This window comes from Scomber japonicus, chromosome 2 (assembly GCF_027409825.1).
Source record: "Scomber japonicus isolate fScoJap1 chromosome 2, fScoJap1.pri, whole genome shotgun sequence".
Classification (NCBI taxonomy): Eukaryota; Metazoa; Chordata; class Actinopteri; order Scombriformes; family Scombridae; genus Scomber; species Scomber japonicus.
In genome coordinates this window covers 14,223,450-14,236,300 of record NC_070579.1, presented here as the reverse complement: position 1 = coordinate 14,236,300, position 12,851 = coordinate 14,223,450, and the positions used below count along the sequence as shown (strand labels likewise).

The 12,851-nt window shown below is 41.2% G+C and overlaps 1 protein-coding gene across 2 annotated transcripts in view; it reads left to right on the top strand.

Annotated features, from left to right (window-relative positions):
* Positions 1–12,851, top strand: part of fat1a (FAT atypical cadherin 1a) — a 70,497-nt gene that overhangs the window by 36,659 nt on the left and 20,987 nt on the right. For both annotated transcript variants that reach the window (XM_053341439.1, XM_053341447.1), the window contains exons 7-10: positions 100–239; positions 6,863–7,138; positions 7,422–7,632; positions 8,241–12,314. In XM_053341439.1, the coding sequence (XP_053197414.1) occupies positions 100–239; positions 6,863–7,138; positions 7,422–7,632; positions 8,241–12,314 (4,701 nt within the window). The remainder of the gene's footprint in view (positions 1–99; positions 240–6,862; positions 7,139–7,421; positions 7,633–8,240; positions 12,315–12,851) is intronic.

Sequence of the window (12,851 nt, the reverse complement as noted above, 5' to 3'; positions counted from 1 at the left end):
TGTTTGTGTAACCTTGCTACATGCGCACATCTAAGTGATGATTTGTCCCTAATCTTTTGTCCTTCCTTGTTGTTTGCACACACAAAAAAAAATCCACAGGTGGTAATTATGACAGCCGCTTTGACGTGGGCAAGGCCAGTGGAACCTTGATTGTAGCGAGGCCCCTGGACGCTGAGCAGAAATCAAATTACAACCTGACGGTGGAAGCCACAGATGGGACACGAACTGTCAGCACCCAGGTAATTGAAACACTAATGAAACGGTTGGAAGCTGATGAGGCAGTTGTCATGGTTCTGTTTTTCACATGTGAGGGATAGCGGGGGGAAAGAGATGAGTAATGAGTAAAGCATTTGCCAAACTGTCCTTTTTGTTAGGATATGTTTACATTGGGATGCTGTCATTAGTCTATTGATCACTGTAAATGGCCGTTCATAGATCTGTCTTCATCTGATCCCTACATCACTTAATTAACTGTATAATGTTGCCTTTTCGGAAAATGGACAGATAATATGCATAGATAATAGTTTTATATAACAGTCAATTAGTCAACTCATCATTTAAGCTCTAAACAGGATAGTCAGAGTTGCATTGCTCTCCTAATCTTACCATCAGCTCACCAAATAGGGAGACATATATACTAATTAAATGTAAAGTTTAGCTGTGTCTTCATCAAGCCATAAAGCATACAGTAGCAGGTGTGATTGAAACTGTTTTTTGACAAGTTTTAAACCATGATACGGGTAGTCAGCATTCCTCCTCCTCCTCCTCCTCCTCCTCCTCCTCCTCCTCTTCCTCCTCCTCCTCCCCCCCGTTTTCTGCCATCTCAGTTGAGCGTTGAGCTCCAGGAATCTTCCATTGTCTCATTCCTGACGCGGCGCTGCTGTGATGATGGTGCCGTCTAGCCAAAGTTTTTTTTTTTGTAATGTGTGCATTCTTGAGCCCCTCCTCTGTCTTCCTCTGAACCTGTGAACATTCTCTTATTTCTCTTACTCTGAGAGGAGCAGATTTCCTCAATCTCCCACATAAGTAAATATATTAGTCTCACATATATACAGGCACATACGGCTTATGCTACAGTCTGAAAACTGCTAAATCAAGGACGAAATAGAAAACTGTACACTCGCATGTGCTATTTTGATGAAGGAATATGTTATGAGACGAGAAAAAATTCCCCCGAAATTCATCCAGAGCAGTTGAATACTCGTATTGTAATATATATTAATATGCTAATTTAATCCTACTTGCATATATCTCGCTCCCCAGCTAATACCAAAGCTGAACTGCCATGATAAAAGCTTTTAACCATGCAAGTTGTCTTTGGTTTTTGTTCACATGGTCATGCCCTGTCCATGAGATTTTGAACATATTTACATGGTAGTTGGGGTCATATGGGATGGCGGCATTCAAAATGTTTTGTCCTTTGTCCTCAAAGGGGAGCTTCAGAGAACTGTAGCTGGAAAAGAATCTATTTGTTGTCACTCCGTATGAATAAAGCCTTTCATCATCTGGCTGCTGTGCTCCACTGAGCCTTGGATGAAGCGCCGCCTTCACCGGCATTTTTCAGCTCATCCACAGAAGCAGCATGTCCTTTAGCTTAGTACAGAACCTTAAAAACAGCCACAGAGTACCTGTTTCCTTAGCCATGATTCTGTCTCCCCGTAAAGCACTTTCTTTAAAAGCCCTGGCAACAGACACTTATTTAAAAGCCTCTCAGCAATACTGCATGCAGTGACATTTTAAGTCAAATTAATCACATTCAAAGGTTAGCCGATTCAAAAGGTCTAATTCTCACTGTGATTGGCTATACCAGTAACCCTTTCACATTATAGATGATGATTTTTTAGTTCATATAGATATACATCATCACTACGAGCGCTTCAAAACTTTCTTTAATTTGATTTTAAATTCCTCACGTTTAGATCAGAAAAGTAGTTGCTCATAAAGTAGTTGCTCATAAGCCTTTGATGTATTTTAATCTGGTAACATGAATGTTGATTTGATGGAGTGGATCTCTGCAGAATGTAAAATATACTTTGCATACTCCCTTAACATTGTCTTAACAGATCCTGAAGGATAGTATGCTGACTATTTTATGAATTTCATTTCCATAAGGCATCACCCATCACCTCCTCGTACGGCTATGCAATATGACCAAAATCTCATATCCTGATTTAGGTCACAGGTAGCACATTTTCTGTAGATGCAATGAATAAATAGTTTATACATAAGAAGGTTGGGGTTAGAGGCGTTCCCGTACTTTTTGATGTGATTCTTGCGTAGGTGGTAAAAGATGTTGGTGGTTTTTGAGTCTGCTGTCTGTCGTTTATTTCCAGTACGTTTTTCTGGTCCATGGCAGACTTTTCATACCCAAACTATGTCCATGTGACAGATTAGACCCTCTTTACCCTGTGACACATTAAGCCCATTGCCTGAAACATTACACTGTCTCTTACTATCTGCATGTTTTGAAAGTGTATATTTTTGTATATATTATTAGTGCTGTGACTGATAGGCTGTCTTGCAGATGAGTGCTAGTTATCCAGCTGACCACAGTAGGTCAGCTGTTTTCTGTTGAAGGAATGGATTTACTGAATTTGTATGCTCCATAAACCACACTTTGTGATGTAGGCCAGCTGCCTGGGATATGAGAGCCAAATAGGTGACTGCATGAGGCATATAGTATTAAGAGAGACTGCACCAATTACCCAAATTTGGCTGTAAATGCATCTCTATTTATACTCTTTTTATACTGAAAATCAGAAGAAGAATTCAAAGAATTATCTGACTTTGTATCAGTTGATTGACTTGTACATATTTTGGGAACGCCTTAAATGTCCTGAGGATATGGAGTGTTCTTAAGTAAGCCATCTTTGAGTGTTTAGGTTAGTAAGCCTGTTTACTTGATAACATTGTTCACCATTTATAGCTTTTGCTCTGTTAGCATAGGCTTGAATAGAAACTGTAAACTTCTTGCTGGAAGTACATGAACTTTTAAACGGTGGGTAAGTCATGTAATGTTACTTATGTAAGAAATAAGCAAGTAATTAGTCTACCTGATGGTGCAACATTAGGATTAACTGTCAAACATTGATATAAATATTACGATTTTTAGATTATTTGAGATGCAAGATTATGTTGAGTAATCAAATGTCTCCTTATAAAAGTGTTATGTTGTGCTAGCCACATCACCTGAAACCAAGGAGAGAGAGTTTCAAAAGGAAAGCATATGCAAGCCAGACACTAATTGTTTATTGAGTATGTATTTGTTTTCTTTGGGGACAGTATCTTCATTACCTTTGAAACAAGTCACACAGAGTCTCACTGCAAATCAGATCTACCCGATCACACACATGCAGCGCACCTCGTGAAAGCTCAAAGTTGGACTTATCTATTCCTCAAATCAAAGTCATGTGGAAGCTGTGCTGCCAGACGGGCTGGCCTATTTTCTCCCTCCTTGGAATGTTTTTTTTTCCCTTTTTGTTCTCTGTCTCCCTGTAGCCCTCTTTGTCTTTCTTTCTGATTTTCTCACTCTGTTTTTCCAAAAATCCCCACATTTATTGGCCAGGCATGCAGGGATAATAATTATTCAGTTTGGGAAGAGTATAGCACTAACAAGAACCCTGGACTTCTGTAGGTAGTGGTCTGTGTTAATCCTGTTTTGGGAACATGAACGAGTGCTCAGTGCCAGTGACCTGCCTTTGCCCAGAACCTGGCACCTGACGGGGGGGGGGCTTCTTCTCCTACACATGGCACAGCAGGACAGTGAGTGCAATGAAAGCTTTCGTGTGTCTTGTTCTGGACACCACACAAAAGGTGTTTTGTTATGCAGAAGCCATGTTGTTCTATTTATGGCGTCTTAAGCACACCGTTGTTCTCCTGTTTTTGTAATTTTCAGATTACAGTGACTAACTGAACTGCAAATTCAAAATGACTTTGCACATGCAACCTTCCTGTGAGTCCAGTGGCAGTAACAGTATGAGGGATTGTGGTCTGTGGGAGGTCTGTAGAACACAGTCAGCTATTCTGTTGTATGCTTTCCATTTGACCATTGTAGTTCTATGAAGGCGTCTCTGAAGGATCAGCTGATATAGACAAGGGGTGCTGCATTCCAGCTCGGGCACCTCATAGCCAGGAGCTGCGCCAACAAGGCAGCCTCGGCATGCAGCCCAGCCACCCTTCCCCCATCTCCTGCTATATGACATCCTCCCTTCGCTGTGCACAAGTACCTCAAGCTGTTCTGCACACAATCTGTTCCTGGTCTCCTTTTTCTCATGTTATCTCAGTCCACATTACAAAGAATCTCTTTATGTCTCACTCGAAGGTTCACCTTATTCACTCATACTCTATATATATGTTTCTTCCCTTCAGTATCAAACATTATATCTTGGACTCTTTTCCTTCTGGACTTTTTGCATCCTATTCCCAGCTTTTTTTGTTTGTTTATTTATTTCACCCACAACCCATGTTTTCTAAATGACAATTTCCCTTAGCTTTCTTTTTCTTTTTCTCTGTCATGTCTCACGTTTCTTACTCTCATCTCACCCTCATAACACTTTTTTTCTTTAGTATCTCCATCTGTCAAATCTGTGTCTCAGTCCCAATCTTGTTCCTCTCCAGCATTCCCAGAGGAAGCCATATACAAAGACTACAGAGTTTTCTTCTACACCAGCAATTCTGCTGCAGTCAGGCTGTATCATGCTGCTTTGTGATGTTTGATGGCAAAGTTCCTTTGAAGTGTTGTAGAGCTTCCTTGCAAAGGGAAAGGCAAGTTTGTGTGCATATGGAGGATAGAAGGGTGCTGAATAATCTTTTGTGTGCTTTCTAAACCACGTGAAATAGTACATTCTTGATAGATGTGGATACCACTGACCAGGGTCTTTTCCTTTCTGCTTCTTGACAGCGCTATCAGCTCTTGCCACCTTACTCACTATTCACAAGACGTGTTATCTGACGCTGGCCAGATTGAGACACATTGGACAGCCTCTTTGTGTGAATGTATGTGTGGAAGTACACATTTGTGTGCCTGTGTGTGGGTGTATGCGTGTGCATCTGTGTGTGTAAAAGGTGGATTGTGAGACATCAGGGATCCGGTACTATATGATGTCTGGCATGACATGAGAAGACATGCCTGGAATGAGATAGTCTGTCAGGTTTCTAAGGGCGCAACATGCACCAGATGCCCAATTTCATATGTCTTTTCTGGGTTAATATCTGATTAGAAAAGTGTATTTATTTTATGTTATGTATCCTGATTAGCAGTGTGACATTGGTCGCTTGTGACACAGGACTTGTGGCAAACAGCCAGCGTACAGCACTGACAGACAGCATGCAGCCTAACGCTCCCCCTGCAAGATGACATCTGTGAGCCTCAGCAGCATTGCCAACATCACAGTACACAGCAGACTGTAAATGTTATCACTCCTGTCAGGTTGAGTCTATATTTGTCTCTGATATAGGCTCACAGTGCTCAACAAACAGTATTATGACCAAAAAAAACAAAAGTGGGCAGTTGTGTTGACCAGAGATCTGACAAATTCTGGTCAGCTAGTAAGCTGGTCATTGCTTTTGTGACTACAGTCCCCTCCACTGTTCCTGCACCAAACAGCTCGGCTTCGACCGTTTCCTTACGGGACATCACCCCCTGGTGTCTGGTATGCAGGTGTCTAATCTGGGCTGATCCCTTTGTTCCCCATGTTTGGCAACGGTAGAAGCCCCTCGCTGGTCTGGGAAGCAGAGATGGCATTCCAGCAGCTCTCCATAATCCTCTGTCGGAAGTCCAGTAGACGAGTGGCTGGTGTTGATAAAACATGCTCCCAGTGGAATTTTACAGTTTGGGGATGTTAGATTCTTTGTTGTGGAGAGAGAAAAAAAAACACTGTGACTGCACTTTTTGCTGTCCAAAAAGAGGGGCACATATGTGTAGAAATGTGTGTCATAGGTTTGAGTCTGAATACTTTTTGTGCAAATGTATCAGCAGAATACTTCAAAACTAACTAGAGCATGTGCAACCACCCTAAAGCTTGTTTTACTTTTAGACACGTTGTTATATTATTAATATTACTGCACATGCCTTTTTACTTCCCACAGTTGACAGCTTGCTGACATGTGGTTTATCACACATGTACTCTCAATTTAATCTTCTGCTCCTATAGTTCAGTTGCTTTTGCCATAATATGTATTGATTTTATCTTTATCTACACAACATTGCTTATTACTGAAAATTGTGTGGGAGAATAGTTTAGTTTGTGTGTGTGTGTGTGTGTGTGTGTGTGTGTGTGTGTGTGTGTGTGTGTGTGTGTGTGTGTGTGTGTAGATGAAAGAGAGGTAGAGGCTGAAAATAAAGATATAAGTATGAATAATATGACTTTTGAATGGTTGGGTGCCTTTATTTAAGTACTTTTCAAGTATTGCAACTTGTACTGTAATTACATTGATTTTAGTAATTTATGTGTGTTTACATGCTTACTAGTAGTTTGGTTGATTTGAGGATGAATGTATGGACTGGGAAGCTGCAAATGAATTGCCCATTGAGATCAATACAGTTGTCTTAATCTGAATCTGGTTACTATCAGGTGTTTGGGAGTATCCTGTTTATGTATGTGCACATGTAACTCTAACCCTTACAAAAGGCTAACCTAGATTAGGGACCACTGTGTCATCATTTTCAAACTTCACTAACATTGGATCTTATTAGATTGATTCAACCATCCAATTATATTCAGAAACATGAATAGTCCTTGGGGGACAAAATGAGAAAAAGGTTCACATAATAACCTTAAAATTCTTTCCATGATTTGGAAGATAACACAAGGAAGGTGTTGAATAATACATACTCTACCATTTACTTTTCTGATCCCTATAGGTCCTTATCCGTGTCATTGACACCAACAACCACCGACCACAGTTCTCTCAGCCTAAGTATGAAGTGAATGTCCCTGAAGACACTCCAGCTGGGGCCGAGGTCCTACAGATCAGTGCTGTGGACGAAGACGAGAAGAACAAACTGACCTTTACACTCCTGAGCAGCACTGATCCCTTCAGCCTGAAAAAGTTCAGACTAGACCCAGGAACAGGCATTCTTTACACTGCGGAACAACTGGACCATGAGACTATGCATAGCCACGTCCTCACTGTCATGGTACGGATCAAAGATGTGACAATTTCACAATAGTGAATGCAAATGATGAGCTGCTACATACAATTGAGTGGTTTAGAGTTTATTTTTGAGTTGTTCACTTCATTGAAAAATGAAACAACCATGAAATTAAGATAAGCTTTGTTTCTATGCTTTTCAAAATATGAATCATTTAGTTATTATATTCAAGAGAGAATTATCCCTTAAGGGGTTTCATGCTCTTGTCTGAATATTTTTTTTCTCTCTCCTCTATATTTCTTTAACTTTCCAAATTTCTCATCTCTAGGTAAGAGACCAAGACATCCCAGTGAAGAGGAACCTTGTGCGAGTTATTGTCAACGTGGAAGACACCAATGATAATGCACCCTGGTTTATAGGCACACCTTACTCTGGCCGTGTGTTTGAGTCTGCTGCCATAGGCTCAGCTGTGCTCCAGGTTACGGCTCTTGACAAAGACAAGGGCCAGAATGCAGAGATCCTCTACAGCATTGAGTCAGGTAAATGCACACCCAAGTTTCAGTGCCATTTTAACAAGCTGCAATTTTCATGTTATGTTTTCTCTGAGAGGAGAAAGCTTTCATTGTCAAATAATGCTAATGAAGTCAGCTCGTAAAAATGTACGAGTCATGTTGAGTTCTGCTGCCCACTGAATCTTGATCATGAATGGAATACTTTACAAAGAGATGGAGAATATTAAGGACTTTGTCTAGAGGATCTCCAAATACGTAGGAGATGAGCAGTTTTTCCCACGATGCTTTTCTCCTACAATAAACTGTGTTGTGAGCATGAAACAATTGCGGCTATTAGCTTTTTTGTTTGAATATATGCATTTTTGAAATAACTCAGATGACCTAATGTAATTTGACTATAGCATGCCTTGTTTGGATTCAAATTGAGGGCTTTGGATGACAAGCCCCAAAATCGATTGGATGTCTATCTAGTGGGGAAAAAGTTTACATTACAAATCCTAAACCAAATCTTCTTGAGAGAATATATGTTATATTATGTCATATTTTCAAGGCAAACTGCAAATGTAAGAATGAAGAATATTTTTCAAGCAGCCACAAAATTATTTGTTTTTTCTTTTGTCTTCTGTTTCTTGCAGGAAATGTTGCGAACTCATTTGCCATCGACCCTGTCCTCGGGACAATTACAGTAGCCAAAGAGCTTGATCGCAGCAGCAAGACCCAATTCGAACTCACTGTTAAGGCATCTGATAGAGGAGTATCTTCACTGTCAACTACAGCCAATGTACACATTGTGGTAACAGTTTCTGACAATGCAGCCCCCAGATTCACTGAAAAGGAGTTCTCTGCAGAAGTCAGTGAATCAGTACATCCAGGAAGTTTTGTGAGCTTGGTCACAGCTGTCAGCCAGTCATCAGTTTTCTTTCAGATAAAAGATGGCAACATCAACAACGCATTTGATATAAACCCAAACTCTGGAGTGGTTGTGACCCAGAGAGCTTTAGATTATGAGACCACCTCTCAATATAAGCTTATCATACAGGGCACCAATATGGCTGGACTCGCCAGCAACACAACACTTCAGATTCATTTGAAGGATGAAAATGACAATGCCCCAATCTTTCTCCAGGGGGAATTCAAAGGAGTAATCAGCGAGTCCGCCTCCATCAACAGTGTTGTTCTGACCCATGAAAACACTCCTTTTGTCATCCGCGCCTCTGATGCTGATTGTGACCAGAATGCCATGCTCATCTATCAGATTGTCGAACCTTTCGCGCTTAATTATTTTGCCATTGACTCTAGCACTGGGGCTATCAGAATCACAACAGCTCTGGATTATGAACAGAGGAATATTTTCCGCTTCACAGTCCAGGTCCATGATCTAGGAATGCCACGGCTGTTTGCAGAAACGCCAGCCAACGTGACCATTGAAGTAATTGATATTAATGACTGTTCACCAGTTTTCAGCCAAGAACTGTATGAGACAACTATCGTAGTGCCAACATACAAAGGGGTGGAAGTTATAACAGTGAATGCTACTGACTTGGACTCTGGGCCTAACTCCAAACTTCTCTTTTCCATCTCTGAGGGGAATATTGGTGATAAATTTAAAATTGATCCAATCACAGGCATAATCTCTATTCAAAATGTCACACAACTGAGGAGCAGATATGAATTGAAAGTCAGGGTTTCGGATGGAAGATTTGCTACTGTTGCCACAGTAAAGATAAATGTAAAGGAAAACCAGGAGAGCAAGCTTAAGTTCACTAGAGAGTCTTACAAAGCCTACGTCAAAGAAAACTCTTCCGAGAAGAAAACACTAGCAGTCATTGCTGCTGTTGGGAACCAGGTGAACGAGCCTTTGTTTTACAAAATTTTGAACCCTGACAGCAGATTTGTTATCAGCCACACATCTGGGGTAATCTCAACCACTGGAATACCATTTAATCGTGAAACACAAGACACATTTGATATTGTTGTTGAGGTCACCAGGGAGGACAAATCTAAGGATGGGGCTCATGTACTCGTGACTGTAACAGTGGAAGATGTAAATGACAACAAACCTATGTTTGTGAACCTTCCCTATCATGCTCTGGTCCAAATGGACGCAGAAGAAGGCCAGGTCATCCGGCAGGTCACAGCAGTGGACAAAGACCTGGGCCAGAATGCAGATATCCATTATCAGTTAAAGGAAGATCATGGGCACTTTGAAATCAGTCGCTCTGGTGAAATCTCCCTCAAAAAGAAGTTTGAGAAAGAGTCGCTTGACACTGACTTTGTCATCATTGTTATAGCTAAGGACAATGGGGAGCCAGCACTCTCGGCAGAAGTAGAAGTGCCAATAACAGTGGTGAACAAAGCAATGCCTGTGTTTGAGAAGCCTTTTTACAGCATTGAAATCCCTGAAAATATTCAGTTGCGCACACCTGTGCTTCATGTACAGGCGAATGATTCTGAGGGGCCTCGAATTGTTTACACCATCTCTGAGGGGGATCCCTTTAAACAGTTCTCAATTGATTTCAACACAGGTGTTATCCATGTGATTCAGCCTCTGGACTTTGAGACACATCCTGCATACAAATTAAATGTAAGAGCCACAGACTCTCTTACTGGAGCACACTCTGAAGTATTTGTAGATATCATACTGGAAGATGTAAATGATAACGCCCCTGTGTTCCTATCAAAGACCTACTATGCCAATATTTCTGAGGCCTCTGTCATTGGTACATCGGTTTTGCAAGTTGATGCCAAAGATTCTGATACTGGTAATAACCAAGAAGTATTCTTCCAGTTGGTCGAGGAGAAGGGGAAGAGTTCAGAATATTTCACCATTGACCGTGATACAGGAATAATCTCTACTGCTCAAGTACTTGATCATGAGGAGTTTCAACAACACCAGTTGAGGGTTCGTGTTGTGGATGGAGGAGTACCAGCCCTCTCTAGTGATGTCATTGTAACAATAGATGTCACTGACCTGAATGACAATGCTCCAATATTTACAGAGCACACCTACAAAACTACCATCAGTGAATTAGCCTCACGCGGACACTTCATCACCCAAGTCCAGGCATCTGATGCAGATAGCTCAGACTCAAATAAGCTGAGGTTCTCCATCATATCGGGAAATGAGGATCAGAACTTTGCCATTGACAAATACACGGGTGCCATTGTGATTTCCAACCACCGCAGGCCACATATGCAGCCTCAGTACAACCTCAAAGTGTCAGTATCAGACAGTGTATTCAGAAGCTCGGCCATTGTCAACGTAACAGTTATTGGTGCCAACTTCCACAACCCCACCTTCTCTCAGTTGGACTATGTGGTAGAGCTTGTTGAAAACTCACCTGTCGGTACTTTTGTAGCTGAAGCAAAAGCAACAGATGACGATGAAGGCATTTATGGGCAAATAACATACCGGATTGTGAATGACTTCGCAACAAACAAGTTCTCTGTCAATGAAAACGGAGAGATTTTCACTCTCGAGATGCTTGACCGTGAGAATACCATTGAGAAGGTTATTCCTATTTCTCTCATAGCTAAAGACGGAGGTGGAAAAGTAGGCTTTTGTACTGTCAATGTCATTCTAACAGACGTCAATGACAATGCCCCACAATTCAGGGCAGTTGAATACAAAGCCACTATTGCATCAGATGTCTTAAAGGGAACCTCTGTGATTAAAATTGCTGCTTCAGACATGGATGAGGGAAGCAATGCTGACATAGAATACTCAATTGTAGCAGATGTTGAAAATGTGGCAGAGAACTTTGAAATCCATCCTACCTCTGGGGTCATTGTAACCAAAGAGAGTCTCATTGGGCTTGAAAATGATCTCTATGCATTCTTTGTTAGGGCAAAGGATACTGGGAATCCATCCAAATATTCTGTTGTTCAGGTTTACATTAGGATTGTTTCACCAGAGACACCAGTTCCCAAATTTGCTGAACCACATTACCGTTATACCATTGCTGAAGACCTTCCCATTGGAACAGAGATCGATGTGATTCAGGCAGAAAGTGAACAGCCAGTCTTATACAGCCTTGTGAAGGGCAACACTCCTGAGAGCAACGAAGATGAGGTGTTTGTTGTAGACAGAGATGCCGGAGTCTTGAAACTGCAGAAAAGCCTCGACCATGAGACTACCAAATGGTATCAACTCACACTGCTTGCACAAAACAAGCATGAAAACTATGAAGTGGTTTCATCTGTGAATATAGACATCCAAGTGAAAGATCTTAATGACAACAACCCTGTCTTTGATTCGGACCCTTACGAGGCTGTCATTGTGGAAAACCTCCCAAGCGGGGCTCAAGTAATCCAAGTCAAAGCCACCGACCAAGACTCTGGAACCAATGGCCATGTCGTTTACAGCCTAGACCCCAAGCAGAACTCACCAGAGATCTCAGAGCTCTTTGCTGTTAACAGTGAAACTGGATGGGTGACCACCTTAAAAGAGCTAGACCGTGAAAAGATGGACAAATATATAATCACAGTCATAGCCACAGACCAAGGGGATAAAGTCCAACATGTGACTGCCACTAGAGTGAGGGTAACAGTCGCTGATGTGAATGACAACCCACCCCGCTTCACTGCAGAGATCTACAAAGGCACAGTCAGCGAAGATGACCCTCCTCCCAGCGGGGTGATCGCTATCCTCAGCACCACTGATGATGATTCTGAGGACATCAATAAACAAGTGAACTACTTCATCACAGGTGGGCGTTTATTATTTTGCCAAACAGATAATTAGTAAGCCCAGAGAGTTTACTCCCTACTCCTTTGTGTAACAGTTTTTCATAAACAGAGCTTAGGGGGGATTATCCGTTTATGGCACTTAATATGATGATAATATCTCATCTTTGAAACATTACACAGTCCTATTATCTGTTCGGAGTCTGAGTTATCGCCTAATCTGCTGAAGCTCAAGGCAAATATTTAGGTCATCATAATACAGAAATGTATAATTATCTGAATAATACTTTGAAATAGACTGGGGAAAAATACTTCCTCTGGTGCTAATTAGCATGTGTGAATTAAATATGCCAAGCCTGGAAATATCAAGAGAAATCAGAAACTAGCACTATCATGAGTTCATGAACATTTTGTGTTGTTTCTTGATATGAAAATTTGCCTTTGTACCAAACATATTTGATTTAGCAGTAAGGATTTGATTTGTCAAGTAGTGATGAATGCTTGAATGATGATTTCAATCATTATTTATTAATATTTAGTGGAATCGAGTTTAAAATTGG